Here is a 24,059-nt window from a genome sequence, read left to right on the forward strand (position 1 = left end):
GAGTCAACTGAAGCACACAGTCTTTCACTGGGATCTCTTAATTACCAGGTCGAATCTTACTAACCAACCTCTCAGACATCTTACTTGAAATGCTGAATGCCAAAATACCTCTCAAAGTTTTTAAAGCATTTAATTATGTATGTTGCAAGCAATTAAAATTCTGATTAATCTCAGCTCCTCGAAGCTTAACATAGATAAAAATGAGCTGGTACATCTCGTTAGTATCATGATTCAATTGGGGGGCATGCACCAATACTTGAGCCTCAATATTCCACAAGCCCAGCCCAATGTATCACTTCCCAATTACGCTACCAAGATGTTCAATTTGCCTGACTGTCTTTGAACCCTAGCCCTCCAATCGCAACAAGGACAGAACTCTCCCTGGTCCTCACCTTCCACCCCACCGACCCCCAGACCTTCATCAAAAGACCACAATTTCCCCTCCCACGTGGTTGATGATGCCCTCCAGGGCATCTCCTACCCTTCCTGCACCTCTGCCCTTGAACCCCACCCCTCCAATCGCAATAAGGACAAAACGCCTCGGTCCTCATCTTCCAGCCCACCAACCTCCTGTTCGAAAGCCTCCAGAAATGCTACCCTGGACAAAAAGTATTTCGCACAATGTTTCATCATGAACAGAAAAATAACATTTCAGTGTAAACAAACTTATTCTTGAACAAACGGACAACAAAAAAAAGGATCACAATTACACAAAGCCCAAACACACGCGAACATTCACAAATAAGACAGCTAAAAATGACTCAAAGATTATGGCAAGAAGATATAGACAGGGCAAGAGAAATTGGCAGTGCAAGAGTCCAGACCGTACAGATGGGACGCATCGTTCCTTGAAGTTTCTTAAGATTTAAGTGATTACTACAACTCAGTGGAGTAGTGTGCTCAAGTCAAGCCCCACTATACTCAGTTATGACAAAATCAATCATTTTTAAAAATATGCAAAATTCTTCAATTTAGTAGGCTTTTAGATCGCAGACCAGGTTTCTGCGCTTAGCAATGATTACTATTTATTAAAAGAGATTAGACACTAACTACAGGCTAACAATTATTAACTGTCAGCATATAACTCTACAAATTAAAATGCCAATCCTTTATCGACACCCCTTTGCATGTGTGTAAACACACACACACACACACAGGAAAGCAGTTCAGTGGTTCCTGTTCATGAGGGTCACTGAGCTGTTTATGATGATTCCTGTGCTGTTCAGAATGCTGCTTCTAAGTCATTTTTCTCCAGATGTTTCCATTGATTTGACTTATTCACATTTATAATGCCTTGACTTATTAATCAACAGTCACAACTTAAAGCAACTGCCAAATGCTAAAGTAAACTGATTTTCTTGAGGCATCAATTGGCTTTGTCTGCAGAAAATCGAGCGCACTTCTGATGGTCCCAAGTCTCCTTTATATCTTGGTCACAGCTCTAAGCTACTCAGCTACCTAAAAACCAGTCATAGAAATGTACAGCACAGAAAGAGTCCCTTCGGTCAATCTCGTCCATGTTGATCAGATATCCAAACCCAATCTAGTCCCACCTGCCAGCACCCACCCCAGATCCCTCCAAGCTCTTCCTATTCATACACCCATCCAGACGCCTTTTAAATGTTGCAAATGTACCAGTCTCCACTACTTCCTCTGGCAGCTCATTCCATACACGTACCACCCTCTGCGTGAAAGTATTGCCCCTTAAGTCTCTTTTATATCTTTCTCCTCTCACCCTAAACCTATGGCCTCTTGTTCTGGACTGCCCCACCCCAGGGAAAAGATTTGGTCTATATATCCTATCCATGCCCCTCATTAATTTATAAACCTCTAGAAGGTCACCCCTCAGCCTCCAACACTCCAGGGAAAACAGTCCCAGCTTATTCAACCTCTCCCCTGGCTCAAAACCTCCAACCCTGACAACATCCTTATAAATCATTTCTGAACCCTTTCAAGTTTCACAACATCTTTCTGATAGGAAGGAGACCAGAACTGCACGTAATATTCTAACATTGGCCTAACCAATCTCCTGCACAGCCGCAACATGACCTCCCAAACTCTGTACTCAATATTCTGACTAATAAAGGAAAAGCATACCAAACGCCTTATTCACTGTCCTACCTGCAATTCCACTTTCAAGGAGCTATGAACCTGCATTCCAAGTTCTCTTTGTTCAGCAACATTCCCTAGGACCTTACCATTAAGTGTACAAGTCCTGCTAAGATTTGCTTTCCCAAAATGCAGCACCTCACATTTATGTAAATTAAATTCCAACCGCCACTTCTCAGCCCGTTGTAATCTGAGGTAACCTCCTTCGCTGTCCACTACGGCTCCAATTTTGGTGTCATCTGTAAACTTACTAACGATACCTCTTATGCTCACATCCAAATCATTTGTATAAATGACGAAAAGTAGTGAACCCAGCACCGATCCTTGTGGCGCTCCACTGGTCACAGGCCTCCAATCTGAAAAACAAATCTCCACCACCACCCTCTGTCTTCTACCTTTGAGCCAGTTCTGTATCCAAATGGCTAGTTCTTCCTTTATTCCATGAGATCTAACCTTGCTAATCAGTCTCCCATGGGGAACCTTGTCAAACGCCTTACTGAAGTCCAAGCTCTGCACTCATCAATCCTTTTTGTTACTTCTTCAAAAAACTCAATCAAGTTTGTAAGACATGAATTCCCACGCACAAAGCCATGTTGACTATCTCTAATCAGTCATTCCCTTTCCAAATACATGTACATCCTGTCCCTCGGGATTCCCTCCAACAACTTGCCCAACAACATCAGGCTCACTGGTCTATAATTCCGTGGTTTATCCTTACCACCTGTCTTAAATAATGCTACCGCATTTGCCAACCTCCAGTCTTCTGGCACCTCTCCTGTGACGATCGATGATACAAATATCTCAGCATAGGGCCCAGCAATCACTTCCCTAGCTTCCCACAGAGTACTAGGGTACACCTGATCAGGTCCACTTTTATGCGTTTCAAGACATCTAATACTTCCTCCTCTGTAGGACAAACAGCTTTCAAGATGTCACCATGTATTTCCCCACATTCTATAATCTTCCATGTCCTTTTCCACAGTAAACACTGATACAAAATACTCGTTTAGTATCTGGCCCATCTGTTGGGGCTCCACACAAAGGCCGCCTTGCTTATCTTTGAGGGACCCTATTCTCTCCCTAGCTACCCTTTTGTCCTTAATGTATTTGTAAAAGCCCTTTGAATTCTCCTTAATTCTATTTGCCAAAGCTATCTCATGTCCCCTTTTTTGCCCTCCTGATTTCCCTCTTAAGTATACTCCAATTGCCTTTATACTCTAAGGATTCATTCGATCTCTGTCTATACCTGACACATACTTCCTTCTTTTTCTTAACCAAACCCTCAATTTCTTTAGTCATCCAGCATTCCCTATACCTACCAGCCTTTCCTTTCACCCTGACAGGAATATACTTTCTCTGGATTCTCTTTACCTCATTTTTGAAGGCTTCCCATTTTCCAGCCGTACTTTTACCTGCAAACATCTGCCCCAATTAGCTTTTGAAAGTTCTTGCCTAATACCATCAAAATTGGCCTTCCTCCAATTTAAAACTTCAACTTTTAGATCTAGTCTATCCTTTTCCATCACTATTTTAAAACTAATAGAATTATGGTCACTGGCCCCAAAGTGCTCCCCCACTGACACCTCAGTCACTTGCCCTGCCTTGTTTCCCAAGAGCAGGTCAAGTTTTGCACCTTCTCTAGTAGGTACATCCACATACTGAATCAGAAAATGCTCTTGTACACACTTAACAAATTCTCCTCCATCTAAACCCTTAACACTATGGCAGTCCCAGTCTATGTTTGCAAAGTTAAAATCCCCTACCATAACCACCCTATTATTCTTACAGATAACTGAGATCTCCTTACAAGTTTGTTTCCCTATGACTATTAGTGGGTCTATAATACAATCCCAATAAGGTGATCATCCCTTTCTTATTTCTCAGTTCCACCCAAATAACTTCCCTGGATGTATTTCCGGGAATATCCTCCCTCAGCACAACTGTAATGCTCTCCCTGATCAAAAATGCCACTCCCCCTCCTCTCTTGCCTCCCTTTCTATCCTTCCTGTAGCATTTGTATCCTGGAACATTAAGCTGCCAGTCCTGCCCATCCCTGAGCCATGTTTCCATAATTGCTATGATATCGCAGTCCCATGTTCCTAACCATGCCCTGAGTTCATCTGCCTTCCCTGTTAGGCCCCTTGCACTGAAATAAATGCAGTTTAATTTATTAGTCCTACCTTGTCCCTGCCTGCCCTGACTGTTTGACTCACTTCTGTTCTCAACTGTAGCAGTCTCAGATTGATCTCTTTCCTCACTATCTCCCCCACCCCACCCCCCCACTTTACTAGTTACTAGTTTAAATCCTCCCAAGCAGCTCTAGCCAATCTACCTGCCAGTATATTAGTCCCCTTCCAATTTAGGTGCAATCCGTCCTTCTTGTACAGGTCACTTCTACCCCAAAACAGCTTCCAACAAACCAAAAATGTGAATCCTTCTCCCATACACCATTTAATTGTTCATAAGCAGAAGACCTCTCTCATTCATAACTGGTCACTACTCAACAAATCCATCGGTCACTTGCTGCCAACAACCAAAGTTCTATCTGTACACAAGCCTTCTGCTCCAGTTCTTCTGTAACCTTATCCCACCACTCCTTAAAACAGCAACTATGTAAATGGTGTTTGCAATGAGTGGCATTATTTTCTTTCAGAAACATGCAGCAGTCTTTGCAATCCATTGTTTTAAAACAGCTCTTTTTCTCATTTCAGTGCACTATTAAGAAACACAAACAAAAAGACGTGGTCTTTATGGCAACAGTGACATGATGTCATCTGTAATGCTGGTCAGCTTTCAGTTCAATAGCTGATTTAGTGGATCTAGGTCATTTCTTGTATTAGAACTTGCCTTTTTCACTCTCAGGAGATAGTTGAAAATTGCTCCTTGTTTGCAAGCTTCTAGCACTCAAAAGGTCAGAACTAGAATCCATGGAAGGAATTGTTTGAAATACACAAAATCTGTTTATGGCCTCATTACTTCAGAATATTTGAAAAGATTATTTTTGCTGACATCATTGACACTACTTGCAAATGTAGTGGCCATCTTAGCTTGGCAACACACACATTTTCAGAAAATTAGAGTCATAGAGATGTACAGCATGGAACAGTCTAACTTGTCCATGCCGACCAGATACCCTAAATTAATCTAGTCCCATTTCCCAGCACTTGGCCCATATCCCTCTAAACCATTCTTAGTCATGTACCCATCCAAATGCCTTTTAAATATTGTAATTGTACCAGTCTCCATCACTTCCTCTGGCAGCTCATTCCATACATACACCACTCTCTGCATGAAAAAGTTGCCCCTTAATTCCCTTTTAAATCTTTCCCCCCTCACCCAAACCTATGCCCTCTAGTTCTGGACTCCCCCAACCCAAAGGAAAAGACCTTACCTATTTTACCGTATTCATGCCCCTCCTGATTTTATAAACATCTATCAGGTTGGCCCTCAGCATCCATGTTCCAGGGAGAACAGCCCTAGCCTATTCTGCCTCTCCCTATGGCTCAAACCCTCCATGCCTGGCAACATCTTTGGAAATTGGGGGAGGGAAAGTTATATTGCTATTAGACAGGAGCTGTGGAGTATAAATTGGGAACAATTGTTCTATAGGAAATGCACAACTGAAATGTGGAGACTGTTTAAGGAGCACTTGTGGAGAGAGTTAGATAACTTTGTCCCACTCAAACAGGCAAGGAATGCTAAGGTGAAGGAGCCTTGGATGACAAGAGAAGAGGAGCTTCTTGTCAAGAGGAAGAAGGAAGCAAGAGTCTGGCAAGCTTTAGAGGACTACAGGATAGCTAGGAAACAACTCAAAAATGAACTGAGAACTAGGAGGGGGCACGAAAAAGCCTTGGCAAAAAGGATTAGGGAAATCCAAAGGCACTCTATATTTACATGAGGAATAAGAGATGATCAGAGAGAGGGAAGGACCAATCAGGATTAGTGGAGGGAACTTGTGCCTGGGGTGTGAAGAGGTCGGGGAGGCCTTTAATGAGTTCTTTGCTTCTGTATTCACTAGAGAGAGGGACTTTGTTGATAGTGAGAACACCGTGGCCCAGGCTAATTGGTTGGAACAGACTGATATTAAGAAAGCGGATGTGCTAGAAATTTTGGAAAACATCAAGATAGATAAGTCCTCTGGGCCGGACCAGATATATCCAAGGTTACTACGGGAAGTGAGGAATGAGATTGCTGTGCCTCTGGTGATGATCTCTGTATCCTCACTCTCCATGGGAGTAGTACCGGATGATTGTAGTGAGGTGAATGTTGTTCCTCTGTTCAAGAAAGGAAACAGAGAAATCCCTGGGAATTACAGACTTGTAGTAAGCAAGGTACTGGAAAGGAATCTGAGAGATAGGATTTATTACTATTTGGAAAAACAGTTTAATTAAAAAGATAGTCAGCATGGCTTTATGAGGGGCAGGTCATGCCTCACAATCCTGGAGTTCTTTGAGGATGTGACGAGACAAGTTGATGAAGATCGAGCAGTGGATGTGGTGGAGATAGGCTTCAGTAAGGCATTTTATAAGGTTCTCCACAGTAGGCTTAGTCAGAAAGTTAGGAGGTATGGGATGCAGGGAAATTTGGGTGTCTGGATACAGAATTGGCTGGCCAAAAGACGACAGTGAGTGGTAGCAAATGGAAAGTATTCCGCCTGGAGGTCAGAGACCAGTGGTGTCCCGCAGGGATCTGTTCTTGGGCCTCTGCTCTTTGTAGTTTTCATAAATGAGTTGGATGAAGAAGTGTAACGGTGCGTTAGTAAGTTTGCCAACGATGATGTAGATAGTGTCGAGGGCTGTTGCAGACTACAACTAGACATTGACAGGATACAGACCTGGGCTGAGAAGTGGCACATGGAATTCAACCTGGCTAAATGCAAAATGATTCATTTTGGAAGGTCAAATTTGAATACTGAATACAGGGTTACAGATAGGAATCTCGGCAGTATGAAGGAACAGCAGGATCTTGGGGTCCACATATATAGAACCCTCAAAGTTGCCACCCAAGTTGATGGAGTTGTTAAGGCGGCATATAGTGTTTTGGCTTTCACTAACAAGGGGATTGACTTTAAGAGCCGCAACGTTTTGCTGCAGCTCTATAAAACCTGGTTAGACCACACTTGGAATATTGTGTCCAGTTTGGTCGTCTCATTATAGAAAGGATACAGATGCTTTCAAGAGGGTGCAGAGGAGATTTACCAGGACGCTGCCTGGATTGAGTGAGGTAGGGCTTTTCACACTGGGGAGAAGGAGAGAGATGACTTGATAGAGGTGTACAAGGTAATGATAGAGTGGATAGCCAGAAACATTTCCCCGGGACAGAAATGGCTGTCATGAGAGGGTCATGATTTTAAGGTGACTGAAGGAAGGTATAGGGGAGATGTCAGAAGTTAGTTCTTTACGCAGAGAGTGGTGGGTGCATGGAATGCACTGCCAGCGTTGGTAGTAGAGTCAGAGACATTAGGGACATTTAAGCGACTGCTGGATAAGCAAATAGATGGCAGTAAATTGAGGAGTATGTAGGTTAGGTCGAACTTAGATTAAGATAAATGCTAGACACAACATCGTGGGCCGAAGGACCTGTACCGTGCTGTACTTTTCTGAACCCTTTCAAGTTTCATAACATCCTTCCTAAAGGAGGGAGAGATCAGAATTGCACACAATATCCCAAAAGTGGTCTAACCAATATCTTGTACAGCCACAACATAACCTCCCAACTCCTATACTCAATGCTCTGATCAATAAAGGAAAGCACAGTCAATTTTCATTCCCATAGAGCCAGTTTAGTTTATGGGTCATTGCCTACTGGTATTGATGACACAGTCGTCAATTAAGGATAATGTATTCATGAACATCTCCATGTTTAAAATATTAAGTTAGGCTGCTGCACATTAATTTTGAATATTGTTCCTTTAATACCTTGGTAATTTGCCCGTTCCTGTAGCCCATCCAGGATCCTGAATATTTCCTGTCTCCCCACAGCTAAAAAATTCTTTGCTAAAGTGCAGCACAAGTATTTAAGAGATGACTTATTCTCATTTCACAAAAAATGTTGACATTAAAACTTTTTTTGAATTTATAGCTTTATTTTAAAGCTGTAAAATAGAAACCATGTAAATAACTGTTTGTCATAAATATAATGGCAAAGTTGGTTGCCTGAATGTAAACATTCACAAAACACCAAAATGTTGATCTGTATGAAATACAGTGGCTGAATATTGAATGTGTCTTCAGTCAGAATGAATTTTATTCAAGTATTTACTCTTACACAAAAGGGGTCAGATGGGTAATTGCAATATGCATTGACTGGAGATATGCCTGCCTCATTAAAACATATATATAGAAGGAAACAGATTCATGCATTACAAACATTTGGCTCTTCCCAATAAAATTTTAACATGAATAAACTGAGCAGGTTAGATAGCTCACTATTTTTAAAAAAACAAATCATGTGCAGTGGTAATATTAAACAGACAATAGTGTGGCTCTGAAAACACCATTTGTAAAGACAACAATCAGCAGGCACCAAAATGTGTGAAGAGAAATGTAAAAATTATAATTGTTAGCTGGTTGCATAGTAAATAAACCAACCCACTCAAAATCAGCAGAGGACTATTAATTTGCTAGAATGTAATTTGCAAGCAGCTGAAAAATGGAGAATGCAACTAAAAAAGGCATTACGTAAGCTCTTTCTGCAATATTTACTGGTTGCTAAGGGGACAGAGAGGAGAAAATCAACATCAATAGAGAACTCTGTTTCATGGCTGCTCCAGAACAATCAGTACCTTCAAACATTTTTCATTAATTCCAAGATATCTGTCCAGATTTACAAAGGTTTTCAGAATCAACCGTTGATTCACAAAAAGGAAATAAAATTACATTTTACCTGTTTATTGCAATATCAAAAAGAGTAGATTTTAAAAAAAAAACTTTTAAACCTTTGTTTTTATTTCAATTCTCAGTTTGCACCCAGAATACTAAACATTTTCTGTATCCTCCACTCATTCCAAAAAGGTTTACAAAAATCATTTAGTTTGTTTGTTCAAAAGTGTAACATAAGTAATTAAGAGTTGACGTATTTTCATGTTACATAAAAAAATGTCAACATAAATGTATTTTTAAAAGATGAAAATATTCACAGCACATCACAGCAGTACGTCCCCCCCTCCAAATTTCTTTATCCTTTACAGTTCCTACACAGAAAATTGCGTTTTAATCTTGGTCAAAAAGACTGGACACCCTCGCTGCAAGATATCACCATGGACACCATCCTCTTAACTTCTTGCTATTTCCTCAACCAAACAATATGGGAAACTATTCAGTTAAAACCATGACTAATGTTAAGCTAAGCAACTATGCTACTTAATAGATTCTTGTAACCTAGAAGTTGGCCTTGATAAACAGAATACTGGCCTGGCTGGATTTTAAGCCAAGTTCTAGAAACAAACAAAAATCATGTTGAACTCTTTCAATCAAGAAATTGTTAAAATAAAATTGCTCGTGAATACTATCAAATTCTCTCTCTCTCTCTCTCTCTCTCTTCTTCTCCTCCCCCCCCCCTAAGTTAGCATTCATGCATAATTGATTAGATTGACACAAATCTCATTGCGGATGCCAAAGGAAAAATTGCAATCAATTTATCAATTCAGCAAATAAATCACACTTACACTCTAAAGTGCTTTACACTCTAAAGTAATTTTACTTATGGAGAATTATATAAATTTGAATAATTAACTTTGAACGAAATAAGTTGAAGCATACTGTGGTACTCCGCAGCTTTCAAGCTGTAACCCAGTAAGCCTACATGGCAACAAATATACACATTATTAATCACAGTCTCCAACCATGCTAAAGACGCCAAGTCTAAGACATGATTTGGAGATGCCAGTGTTGGACTGGGGTGTACAAAGTTAAAAATCACAACATCAGGGTGAGAGTCCAACAGGTTTATTTGGAAGCGCTGCTCCTTCATCAGGTGGTTGTGGAGTATAAGATTGCAACGTACAAAAAGTTTACAGTGTGGTGTAACTGAAATTATATATTGAAAGAGACCTGGGATGTTTGTTAAGTCTCTCATCTGTTAGAATGACCATGTTAGTTTCAGTTCTTTCCTATGAAAATCGCAAAACATTTTTTTAAAAAGTTACATTCTCAAGTGAACTTCAACAATTGGTGTCATGTTGGCCCAGATAACATATCGAAGGTGTGAGCTTCCCTATGTGAGACTGTCTGTGCCACAATGGTCAGACTGATTCTAATCTAAAAAACAGATTTACAGAATCTTACATGGATTGCCAAATATTGCTAAATAACTTGGAAGAAGGCAACTAGATTAATTTTTATTTGTAAAATATTGCAAATTTTATTCAGACAGTTACAGAATTTGAAAACTAGAAAGGCCTTCTGAGCTTTTGAGGACAAAAACACTTTTTTGGGAGGATGATTTAGAAATGGACTATTAATTAACATAATATTTAGACACCTTTAACGAATCTGGCATGACAGTAAATTGTAATTAATATCTTTAATGTTACTTATTTCAGCTAGGACAAGCTGGATTGGTACAACTGACTTTGCACATCCCCTGCTCCAAATCAGGGGCCCAAACTATAAAATGTCTTAATGTGAACACCAGATGAGAAAATAAAACAAAGAACTCCAATGCTAAAGATCAGAAACAAACAAAAATGGAAGTAATTGCTGGCAAAGCTCAGCAGGTCTGGTAGCGTCTGACAAGAGAAAACAGAGTTAATGGTTCATGTCCAGGGTCTCTTCTTCACAATTTATGAAGGAGGATCACTGGACTCTAAACAGAAGACAAATGAGAAAAGGCTGGGCCCTGGTTATGATCAAGTAAATCTGTTCCAACAGCCCAGATTCACAAGGGAGATGCAAAGTTAAAAATCATACAATACCAGGTTATAGTCTAATAGGTTTACCTATTGGACTATAACCTGGGGTTGAGAGATTTTCAACTTTGTACACCCCAGTCCAACACCAGCATCTCCAAATCAAGGGAGATACAGCACGCTAGGCCATTCAGAACCAATATTCTGTGGGGTTTTTTTAAATAATCCAAATTAATCCCTTATCACCCCAATTACCTCATTTATCCTTCAGCACATCTTTTCAACTCCTTTTTCTCTCATGAACTTATCCAGTTTCCTTCTAAAGCACCTAAGCAATGTGCCTCAATCTCTATGCAGTATCATGTTTCACATTGTAACTACTTTCTGAAAAAAAAACACCTCCTCATTTCCCTACTGGATGTATTCGTTATCAACTTCTATGTTGCAGCATAGAAGCAACATACTAAGGGTATGGGAGATCTGAAGTAAAAACACGATGTACCGCAGAAACTAAGCTGGTCTACAGAAGTAGAGTCACGTCGGACTCAAAACATTAATCCTTGTTTCTTAGGGTTGTAAAATAGTAAATGGCTAATCGATAGGTGTTGACCTTTTTGGTAATGCAGTGTATCTAACATTTAAAATATTTTTAAAAATGTTGTAGGCAAGTGAGTTTTTTGGGAAAAGCATGAGTAATGTTTGAGGATATTATGCAAACTGTTGTGACAGTTATCCTGTAGATTTATGAGTTTTTGTCATTACTGAGTATAATTTAAAATGCAAAGCTGAAAAAAGTATTGGCATTTTGTTTTAAATAGATTTATTTATTTTAGATTTATTTGACATATTGTTACTTGTACCCAGCTACAGTGAAAAGTGGATATTGTCACCACATTCTGGCACCATCTTGAATTACAAAATAAAGTACTGAATAATCTGTATAAATTAATATTAAATTGATATTATTAAAACTGAAACAGCTTCAAAAGTTCATCTTTTCCTCTCCATAGACTAGTAACCACACCTGTTAATGTTTAAATGGATAATAAATATAACCGTAATAGTTTAAACTGGTACTTCTTTTAAAAAAAATCATCCCTACTGTTTCTCTCTCCAAAGATGCCACGAGACAGGCAGAGTATCCTCAGTATTTTCTGTTATTACATTTTATAAACTCTTGCTTTAAGTCATCCAACATGTGAAAACTCTCTCGAGTCAAAACTGTCCAAGTCAATCATAACTGTGTATATCTCATCAGGGTAAGCTCTAAGACTTGTCTATTCTACAACAAAATGTCTCAACCTGTTCAATTTTGTGCATCTGGAATAGGCAATAGAAGATAACAATCAATCCTGCAACTATTCCTAACAACTAGGAAAATTTGTGCGTGTGCAGTTTTCAAGTTCTTGCAGTCATTTCATCAAGCTGACCAGGCAAATACAAATTTTGGGTTTCTGCATCAATATGTAGTCTAGTATTCTCTAATATGTAGTACATACATAAAATAAATTCAACAAGTTACCTAAATGATGCATATTACATTAATTCTTGACTATTTAGTTGGTTTAAAAGACATTGAGCTGTTTTGAACAGTACTTGCCTGCATACTTGTTGGCTTGGTTCAAGAGTTCAGTGCAGGCATGCATATCAGCAAAAGCTCGAATCCCTAAACAATTAGAAGGATGAAGCTGGGACTCTAGGAAATCACAACAGGTCTTTCGCACATCCTGTAACTGCAGTAATCCTGCTGCTGGAAGTAATACCTGTTAAAAAATGGCAACACATTTCAATCTGTCACAAGGCATCAACATCCAAACAATTAAAGTTACTGCACATGTTGACAGGAAGAAATCACATGCTAAGAATCCCATAATTAGATGGCACAAATACAAGTTAAAAGATCTAAACTAGACTTTTCTTTTTGCTTGTTTACATTATAGGAATATAGAAACATAGGAATTATTAGCAGGAGCAGGCAATTCAGCCCTTCAAACCTGCTCTACTATTTAACATAATCATAACTGATCTTATCCTGGTCTCAACTCCACTCTCCTTTCTGCTCGCCATAACTCTATTTCGCATTTCGTCATAGACCTATGTATTTCTTTCTTGAATCTATTGGTTGATTCTGCTTCCACTGCACTCTGGGGCAGTGAGTTCTGCAGATTCACAGCCCGCAGAGAGTAGTAGTTTCTGCTCATCTCAGTTTTGAACATACTCTATATTCATGACCTCTTGTTCAAGACTGTTTCACAGGGGAAACAACTGTTCCAAGTCCAACTTCCCCTTTGACATTTTATACACTTCAATCAGAATCCCCCTCATTCTTCTGAGCACCAGTGAGTACAAGCCCAAACTAGTCAACCGCTCCTCATATGCCTTTTCATCCCTGGAATCAATGTGGTGAACCTCTTCTGAACTGCCTCAGTGTCACCATATCCTTCAAGTAAAGAGACCAAAATTAGGCATAATATTCCAGATGTGGTATCACCAACGCTTTATGTAATTATAACAACACTTCTTTACTTTTACAATCCAGTCCTTTTGCAACAAATGCCAGGATTCTATTTGCCTTTCTTACTATATGCTGCACCTGTATACCTACTTTCTATGATTCATAAACAAAGACACCCAGATCCCTCTACCCTGACACAGGTTGAAGCTGCTTCCTATTTTAATAATAATTTGCCCTTTTACGTTTCCGGCCAAAAGAAAAAACCTCTCACTAATCCACATTAAGCTCCATCTGCCAAATTCTGGTCCATTCTCCTGGCCGATCAGTGTCTATTGTAAACACTCTCTCTCTCTCTCTCTCTCATCACTGTCTTCTTTCCTACCTATTTTAGTATAAACCACAAATTTTGCTATGTTACAGTCCGTGCTTACTTATAGATCATTTACATAGAAATGACCACCGTGGCAGCCCCCAGTTACAATTTGCTATCCAGAGAAGGATCCATTTATCCGGACCCTCTGCTTTCTGTCAGTCAACTAGCCAATCCTCTATCCAAGCCGATATTCTACCTTTAATTCCCTGGGATCTCACCTCCTGGATCCGCCTTTTATGCAGCACCTGCCAAAAGCCTTCTGGAAGTCTAGATGTACCACATCCACTGGATCTCCAATATCCACCTTGCTGGTTACATGTTCAAAGGACACAAAGTTTGTCAAACAACTTGCTGATCATGAAACCATTCTGACACTGGTGAATTGAGCTTTGTTTTTCCACGTGTTCAGTTATCCCCTCCTTTATGACGGACACAAGCAACTTCCCCATTATAGTGGTCAAACTAACTAGTCTATAGTTGCCCAGTTTTTGCCTATCTTTATCTTGAATATTTCCAATCCATTGGTACATTTTCAGAATCCGGGGAATTTTGGAACATTACAACTAATGCATCAATTATTAGTGCTGCCATCTTCTTTAATACCCTAGAGTGCAGGCCATCAGGCCCTGGGGCCTTGTGTGCCTTTAATCCCATCAGTTCACTTAATACCTTCTCCCTCATTATAGCTATTTCAACACGAACCTCAGTAGTAACTGAAGTTTTGTGAAGAAACCATTATATTCCACTGCGAAAACGAGACAAAATACCAGTTTAATGCCTCCGCGATATGAGTTTCCCATTATTACCTCACCTATTTTATAATCTAAAACCCCAACATTTACTTTCACCATCCTCTTTTTTTAAAATATATATTTATAAAAGCTTTTGGTATCCGTGCTTAGGTTTTCAGTTAGTTTCCTTTTGTTGTTCATTTTGATTTTGTCTTTAGTAACCCTTTGCTGATGTTTCAAGTTCTCCTAACCCTCCAGTGTGCCACTAACGTTGCAGAATGAAATGCCAGAGTTACTGCCTTTATGTCATCCTAGACTTCCTTATTAAGCCATGGATGATTTTTCACCTTTTTACCATTCCTCTTCCTCTCAGGACTATACTTTAATTGAGAGGTATGAAGTTAGGGGAATTTTGCAAAGTTCACCTTCAAATTGGCCATTTTTGTTTTAAACATCCCAAGGAAGTCGCATTGCCGCTGTTTATTATTGTAATAAATGCTGCTTAAAGTTATCTGACGTCAGAATTAATGGATCTTTAATTTTTCCATATCCTATCAGTGGAACTTTAGAATTTGAGTTTACCAAGCAGCACAGAATATTCTCTGGAATATTTAAATCAAGCTGTAAGTTGGCTCATGAGTTAAGGACACCACTATGTGCAACAGTAAGATACATCAATCAGAACATCAACCTCAATTTGCATCTGTGATATGACTGCTCGCATTTAGGACAGCAAATGGGACACTACAATTAGTGCAAAACCTAGTCAGACATCCTATTCCTGAACACACAGGTGGGCAAAGTTGCCTCAGAACAGAATCAATCTTGATTGACAACCAGGACTCAAGTTCCTTACAGATCCAACAATTAGTCAGCAGCCTTTCAACACGCCAAATTAAAAAAAAACACTGCAGATGTAATTGGTCAAACAAAAACAGGAGGCACCATAAATAGATACGCCTGCCACAGTAGGAAGAATGTTCACCAGATTTATTCATGGGGTAGCAGTTTGTCATATGACGGAGGAAATTAGGTCAAATGGGCCTGTATTAGTTGTTTAGAATGAGTGGGAATTTTACTAGAATGTATATAATTCTGACAGTGCTGGTCATACTGGACGCAGGAATTATGTTCCCTCTGACAAGGGGCTCTAAAACAAAGGGGACACTAAGGATGTGTGGTCGTGCATTTCCGTCTGAGATGAGGAGAAATCCTTCACTCCAAAAAATGCTGTATCAGTGGAATTTTCTACTAGAGAAGTTTGTGGAGGTCACAACAGAAATAGATGGATGTCTAAAAGCTATAGTTGTCAAAAGACTTGAGGAGAGAGCCAATGTCAGAATTGAGATACAGGTTCAGCCATGATCATGTTAAATGATGGAAGCATCTGAATCCCTACTCTGTTTCTTTCAACCTTACCGCCTCGCAATGTTTTCACTATTCACTCTAATGGTTCACTTATTGCCTCAGCTTTATTTCCTTAACATCGATAACAATGAATTTCAAACTCTTGCACAATGCTGAACTCTTCTATTGTCACTTTCACCTCAGGTGATTGCTTCATTAGCCAGGAGTCTTACCTCAGCTCCAACTTCATCTGCCTTTTCTCCCACATTCAGAACTCTTATTCTGTCTGGATCCTCTCCCCTCTGTCCACATCTCGACAGCATTTCATCAGGAGCTGGCATGGTGACATGAGCCAACTCAATTTCTCTCACAGTCGAACCAATTTTCCTCTGAACATGTAGCACTCGTTCTCTCAGATCCAACATTTTCCTTGTCATTAGACCTACTGACAAAGATGGCGCTGTCGCAAGTGAAAATAAAATATTCCACATAGCAAATGATTAACACCAACTCTCTGATCATCTCATCCTTGCTTTTCCAGACCAAAATTCCACCATGGACTACAAATGCCAAGGCAGTCATTGACCACATCAACTCTCGACATCACTACCCAACCACAGTTCCACAGGCTTGCACTGCCCACTTCTACCTCATTCTCAAGATCCATAAACTGACCTGGTAGATCCATTGTTATAACTCACCTTTACCGTACAACACTGATTTCCTCCAATCTCAACTCCATTTCTTCTCCTTTTGTTCAGGTTCTTCCAACCTATACTCCCAACTTTTTTGATGACTTGCACCACCTTTGGTTTCCTGCCCTTAATGATGGCCCAAAGACTGTTCATGTATTTGAATGGAGGGCCAATTAGTTGCATCCACTACGACCCTCCTCAGCTGAACACCGAGAAAATTATTTTATTTCCAATTTCCCTCCACATAAAAGGTGGTGCCATTGCAACCTGTATTGATCCTGTCTTTTCTTGGGATATATAGAATATGCTTTATTCAATCCTACTCAGTTCCTCTCTGAAGCTGATAGTTGTATCAGAAAGTTAATCAAACAGTGCCGTACATTGTAGTTGACAGGACCAATGACAATATCCAGTACATTTTTCACAATTCTGTTCTCGATCCAGCTTCAATGTGACTTTTCCCCAAAATAACTTTCCCAGCCTTCCTCTTCCAAGGATTTGTATTCCAAAGTCAGTGTGCCCTCTCCACAAAACCCTGGTTCACTCAACTAGCCCCAAGACACCACTCTTTCCCTAAAGCACCTGCACATTTAGCTGAGAAGATACAACATATGCCCTTTTATCTCCTCCTTTCCAACGACCTCCAAGGGCTCAAATATGCCTTCCAAGTAAAACAGTGACAGACTTGCATTTCTTTCAATTTAGTGAACCGTATTCACTGTCCATGACACTGTCTAATCTAGATTAGGGACACCAAATTTATCTCAGGTGATCATTTAGCTTAGTGCCTCCATTCACTCCATGAACATGTCCCTGAAGTTCAAGACAATTTTACTTGTACTCCCCACTTTCACTGACCTCCTTTGCCCTTGGCCTCCTGTTGGTACTCAACAAAATCTCAAAGAACAGCACTTCATCCTTTCAATTACAATCTTTGGGACATAAGGATTCAATGCCTTTAGATCAAAATAGCATTTTAAAAAATATTTCCTCTGACTATGTCAGCAAATGTTCTGTTAGTTAAGTCATTACCACCTTCCATCCTAACATATATCTTACTTTCCCTGCTTTTTGCCTTTTCCTGTAGCTATACTTGCTTGCACGGGTCAGATCTCTAATGCATGTTTTCCAGTTCTGACAAAAGGTCAGAGAGCTGCAATATTAATGGTTTCTCTTGGCACCGATGCTGCCAGGCCTGAGTATTTTCAACATGTTTATACAGGTATTTCTAATAAAATAATCTGGGTAATTTGGAAGTATAAAGAGTTATCAAAGGTTTACAGAATGATTTACAGAAGTCTTTGAAAGCTCTGAGGGAGAGCTTAAGAGACAAACCTAATTGTTTAAATGGAATGTGTTTAAAAAACAGCATTAGTGACAATATTCACTTATCAAAGGCCTTGGTATCTAGCATGGTGGAATTGCAGAGAATTGAAGTGTGGAAGGTGTATGGTATGTACCCTGCTGTTGTGAGGAGATTAATAGCAGTGAGTTATTGACCTCCTTTATGGATAAATGGTCCTGTTCACTGAAGAGCTTCTCACATTCAAGCTACCTAGTATAGGTTCAAACTTCCATATTACTTATCCAAAACATTATCCTCTCAGACAAAAACAGAGAAGTACAGGTCGTTCTGCTCTAATGTGTGTTTCATTAACCCAAATTCACTATAACACGATTGACCAACTGGGGACACTGTTTCAACGCGTGAACTTTTGAAATGTGTGTTGGCTCTAATGTGATTACATCACCAACACTAAGCGCTGTTTCTAAAGCTTGATTTTTCATTAACACAGGGTTGCACAAGTGAGCAACTTTTGCTTTACAAAAGAACTACCTGTACTTTATTAGCCAAGCCTTCAGCATTTCAGTGAAGGGTTGTGCAACCACAGAGAGATTGCAAGTCATCAGAAAACCTCAAGAGTCAGGACTGCGGAGTCCGACATTCAAGTCAGTTAACTTAAGAAAACAAAACAGTGGGGATAGAGTTGCAGCACACAGCATGCTGCCAGAAGCCTAACTGCTTTGTGCTGCATGTCAAGGCAATCAGCATATTCACACTGTTTGAGTGCTCTCAATATCTATCCACAGTACTGTTCACACTGTAACGTATTGCTTAATCTCAATTTCTCTAACAGGTTAATGTTCAAATCGTTGGTGATCACAACAGCCAACTAAAGCAGGTCTGCGCTAAATATCCAGGGAATAGCCATGACTTGTACATTCTGGACTACTCACAGGTACAGCCTCTTTCGAAAACCCTCAGCCCACACAAGAATGGTTGCTAGGCAACAAGGGATATCCTCTTCATCCTTATCTGATGGTACCTCTGAAATCGTCAGACAGCTGCCAGGAGATACACAGCACTCCTCACACTTCAGTGAGAGCCAATGTAGAACAGACCACAGACCTTCTGAAAAGGAGGTTCTGATTCCTGGATGGTCACACACTGCCATGCAGAAATATAAACCAGATGGGCTGTCCCACACAAAAGTGGTGTGGTGCGGCCTTCAAAATCTCAGTCACCAAAGTGGCATTATGCTGGCCAAGAAGATGCAGGAGCAAGAGGAAACCTGAATGAGGAAGACAAAGGTAAAGGCTCCTCAGACAGGCCAGGGAAAGAGAGAGACAGGTGGTGGTCTGTCAAGCCAGAGACAACCTTAATGCCACCCCCCCACCAGGGTGACTGAGCTAACTGAAGACATTTTCAGTCCCTGTTAGTATATTGTTTCCACAAATGGCAGTCAGCCCTCTGCTTACCTAAGAGGAGAAAGTGAGGTCTGCAGATGCTGGAGATCAGAGCTGGAAATGTGTTGCTGGAAAAGCGCAGCAGGTCAGGTAGCATCCAGGGAACAGGAGAATCGACGTTTCGGGCATAAGCCCTTCCTGAAGAAGGGCTTATGCCCGAAACGTCGATTCTCCTGTTCCCTGGATGCTGCCTGACCTGCTGCGCTTTTCCAGCAACACATTTCCAGCTCTGCTTACCTAAGGCTACTTTCCTCAATGGATGCAGCCCAAGATCCCAAATCTCTGCTAACTACTCTCTCAATACATCCACATTCAAAGATCCACACAAATGAACCTCTAGATCCCTTGGTCTTTCCCCACTCTTTAGAACCATAGGTAATAAATATTGCCTGCCCCATTCCTCTTGTCAAAATACATCACCTCACTCTTCTCTGAATAAAATTTCATCCCCACTTGTCTACCTCAACCACTAGCATATCGATGCATTTAGAAATATGTAATATAATCAAATAGAGCCAGCGTGGCGTCATGAAGGATAAAATATATGTCTGACAAATTTATCCAAATTCTTTTATGAGTTTAACATGCAGGATAGACAAAGGGGAAACAAGTGATGCAAGATCTTTGGATTTCCAAAACCCATTTGATAAGACACCACACTACTTAGTAAGAGCTCTGGTGTTGCAGTACTACAGATAGAGGTTTGGCCAACTAATTGAAGCCAAACAGGTGAGAAAAAAGGGCATTTTCAGGATGGCGACCTGTACCCAGTGCAGTTGACATGGATCAGTGATGGGGTCACAGTTATTTACAATACATACTAATGACTTGGATGAGGGAAATATTTGTATTATAACTAAGTTGGTGCATGGCAAAAAAAAAGTCAAGCAGTGACGATGACAGAGTCAGCAGAGAGATACTGACACAATGGGCAAAAACATAACAGATGGAATATTATGTGGTAAATTGAGAGGCACTTTGGCAGGAAGAAGGGGAGCCAAATATTATTAATTGTAAAAGTCTGCAACACAGAGAGAATCACAGGTCTGGTGCATTAATCACAAAAACCTAACATCCAGGTACAGCAGGTGACAGGGAAGGCAAATAGAATGTTGGCCCTCATTTCAGAGGGAATGGAGAGTAAAGAGGCCACCTTGCTAAAATTTTAAAAAAGTGATGATATTTTGGCATTGGAGACAGTCTGGAGAACATTCACTAGGTTAATGCTGGGCTGCAGGGATTGTCTTACAACAGGCCGGGTAGGTACAGCCTTGCTCTTGGAAGTGTAGAAGAGTGAACTGTGATCTTATTGAACCAAGATCCATGGGGGCCAGTCTAGGTAGATGCTGTTGCCACTTGTAAGAGTGTTCAAGACCAGAGAACATAATCACAGAGCAAGGTATCATCCATTTGAGGCAGATAAATAGGAATTTCTCCTCTCAGTCATGAATCTATGAAATTCTTTACAGCAGAGAGAAGGGGAGGTTGGGTCATTAAATATATTCCAGGCGGAGTTAGATTGATTTTTAAATCAATAAAGGGAATCAAAAGTTCATGGGGACAAGGCAGGAAAGTGGACCGGAGGAGTATCAGATCAACCATGAGCTAATTGAAGAAGGGCCTGTGCCCGAAACGTCGAATCTCCTGTTCCCTGGATGCTGCCTGACCTGCTGTGCTGTTCCAGCAATAAAATTTCAACTAATTGAAGGATGGAACAGATTCAATGGATTAAATGGCCTACTTCTGCTACTATGCCCTATGGTCTTATTCTCTGTTGCAACTAATTGACATCATCCTTACCGTCCACCATACCTCGAAGTTTGGTATCTTAAATTATTACTGTACTCTATATTCCAACATCAAAGTTAGCTGTACATCAAAAGACAGTGGTCTCCAGCACCAAACCTTGAGGAACCACTACTGTCAACCTTCCATCATCTGACAATAACTATATGTCACATCTAACTATTCTGCCCTTAAGCCAATGTTCTAACTAAGCTGACATTGACGGCCTTATTCCATTAACCTGAAATTTTGTTAAATAACCTGTTTTTGTGAAACGCTTCATTAAAATTCAGAGAATTTTCATTTCCCTCTCACCCTTCTCTACTATTTCAAAAATTCCAATTAGGTCAGATAACACGTGCATGGCTTTCACAAATCTGTTGGCTTTCCTTGATTAATTCATAGCTAGCCAAATGCATGTTGATTTTGTTTTCCTCATTATTGTTGCTAAAACCTGAGTCACCACTAATCTGAAACCAACCGGCCTGCAGTTATACAGAAATGCCCTCACACCTTCTTTCAAATAAAGTTGTCTGGCACATTTGCAAACCTCCAGTTTTCTTCCACCTCCCCTGAATCTAGACTGGAAGATTATGGCAAGCCCTTCCACCGTCTCCATCCTTCAGCAACCTGGGAAGCCAACCACCTAGATGGAGTGACTTATCCAACCAAAGCATGGATAGCCTTTTCAATACATCCCTCACCCTGGTCATAAACGTGATCATTTGTGCTTCTACAAATATGGTAATGTTTGCCATTCTTTTGGTATTATACTCATTAAGTACTCCAATCTTGCCCATCTCTCAGCCCACCTCTTTGTACCTAATATGCACCATCCACCACTTACTATTTTACAAACTGATAGCAGCCTTTTTTCCCTTTTATGACAAATGAATGTTTTTTTTTTTGGTTAAATTTCCTCTTCCCTTTACTGCATATTATATTGGCCAGGTTCTATCTTGGAGTTGTGAAAACACTGTCAGGTGGCTGATCCAGACCAATATTCCCAGTTTATTCTAGCAATGTACAATTAACTTATTCGAAGTTAATTATTTAGACTACAAGACCTAAAAACATATTCCTATCCTAAGCAAGCTAGCCTTTCATTGAAGCTTCAAAATAGACATTTCGCAGCTCTCAAAACATTAAATAAAAGTGCTGTTTAAATGCAGGAAGAAATATCAATTTGGTGGAACAACATGATGATTTATTGTGATGTAGTAGCATGTGGATTTACAACTGCAGACATTGTGCTAGTCTCACGCTAGCTGCAAGACTTTGGGGAAAAAACATTTTGCCACAGGGAGGAGGAAAGAAAATTAAAACCAAGTGAAATCAATGCGACTGTTAAGATTATCCCAGCAGCTCATGACACAATGCAATTGACAGAGTACAATTCACAGAACATCTCCTAAAATGGCATGTACTGCAGAAGACGACTCAAAAGAATGACAAAAGACAAGTTTTAAAAAGCGACAGAAAGGGCAAAATATATTTTTAAGCACATACATATAGCCACATTAATGGTTTCTCTCAAATTATCTATGCAAAGTTCAGAATCATGTGTAGCCATTTAGCATGATCATTGATTATGCAATAATTTTTGGTTCTTTTGCAGAATTTGTACGCCTGAGGACTGGCCAATACTCCAGGAAGCACACATTCCAACTTCACCGCAGGAGTAATAAAACAAGCTGGTTTTAGTAAAAAAAAAAATGGTGAAACAAAAAGCAAAGAACTGCAGGTGCAGGAAATCTGAATCAAAAACCAAAATAGCTGGAGAAACTCAGCAGGTCTCGCTACATCTCCTGAGAGAAAGCAGCATTAACTTCTCTGGTCCAGTGACCCTCTTCAGAATGTCTCCAATAAAATTGTGAAACTGTTGAATTATCATAAAACCCCAACTAATTCATTAAAACCCTTTAGGGAATGAAAGTTGCCATCTTTATTTGGGCTGATTTACACATTACTTCAACATGGTTGACAATATGCACTCAGCAAGCCACTCACTCAGTAACATCAAAATGGCTAATCCACAGCAACTCGAGGGGGTCCATGATGGCCTTCTTGGGCAAGTAAGGCTGGCCAATAAAGACTAATCTTCCAAACAACAGCCTCAACCCAAATACATGCTTCAAAAAAAAAAATATAATTTTGCATTTTATTTTCTTGTCAGCTTACCTAGAAATTAGATCAAAATAACTACCTGGATTATGTCGTCAGTGAAGGAAAAAGCCTCAAATGTTTATCTCACTGATAGCTGCCCACAAAATTTCTTCAGACTTTTCAGCAGAGATTTCTCTAATCTGGAATCTCAACCATGCACTTGAGTCTGTTAGCAAAACAAGCTAAGAGAGGCTCCTTGACCAAGGAGATTAAAGAATCCATTGAACCATGCAGAGTTTAAACTGGGAAGTATAAAGCAGAAAATGTAAATGGAATTTAAAAGGATGAATAGAGGAGAACATTAACAACTGGGAAAGAAAGAGGAGGTTGACAAAAATAAAAGCAACAGGCAAACAAAGGCAAAAACCATTATTCAAATCTCCAACATTGATCAACTTATTAAGCAATGAAACCTCACACAGTGATAGAAACAACATTTTTAAGGCCAGAGAAGTTAAGTGATAGGAATTATCAGCCTTTTAAAAGTTCATTTGTTCCTGAATGCACCAGTCTCATCTTTCTCGGAGATGTTTAGTAGGAATCTGGAGCAAAAAGTACATCAATACTGGCATAGGCATTACATGGCAAATGGCTACCTTCTGTGCCGTAATGACTATAACTTGACAGCATTGTATGTTTTTCACCGTCAAGGAAATGAGAAAGCTTCTGTTATAGCTAGAAAAAGGAGACAGTGTAATTCTGACTACAGTCTGCAGATTCCTACAATTGCTAGCCTCACTGCCATTATTAATTGCAAGTCGCAGCCATTGTGTCAAGTACTTCTGTGTGGAGTTTGCACATT

The 24,059-nt window shown here is 40.0% G+C and overlaps 1 protein-coding gene and 1 long non-coding RNA gene across 3 annotated transcripts in view; one reads left to right on the forward strand and one right to left on the reverse strand.

Annotated features, from left to right (window-relative positions):
* The window catches only part of LOC122553987 (uncharacterized), a 48,550-nt gene extending 25,530 nt beyond the window's left edge, over positions 1 to 23,020 (forward strand). The window contains exons 2-3 of the long non-coding RNA XR_006312899.2: positions 18,697 to 18,798; positions 22,710 to 23,020. This is a non-coding gene — a long non-coding RNA (uncharacterized LOC122553987). The remainder of the gene's footprint in view (positions 1 to 18,696; positions 18,799 to 22,709) is intronic.
* Positions 1 to 24,059, reverse strand: part of klhl2 (kelch-like family member 2) — a 148,149-nt gene that overhangs the window by 74,706 nt on the left and 49,384 nt on the right. For both annotated transcript variants that reach the window (XM_043698470.2, XM_043698465.2), the window contains exon 5: positions 12,558 to 12,720. In XM_043698470.2, coding sequence (XP_043554405.1) covers positions 12,558 to 12,720 — 163 coding nt within the window. The remainder of the gene's footprint in view (positions 1 to 12,557; positions 12,721 to 24,059) is intronic.

Source organism: Chiloscyllium plagiosum, unplaced genomic scaffold, assembly GCF_037043375.1.
Source record: "Chiloscyllium plagiosum isolate Xiang-an unplaced genomic scaffold, Cpla_swu_hap1 HiC_scaffold_1, whole genome shotgun sequence".
Taxonomy (NCBI): domain Eukaryota; kingdom Metazoa; phylum Chordata; class Chondrichthyes; order Orectolobiformes; family Hemiscylliidae; genus Chiloscyllium; species Chiloscyllium plagiosum.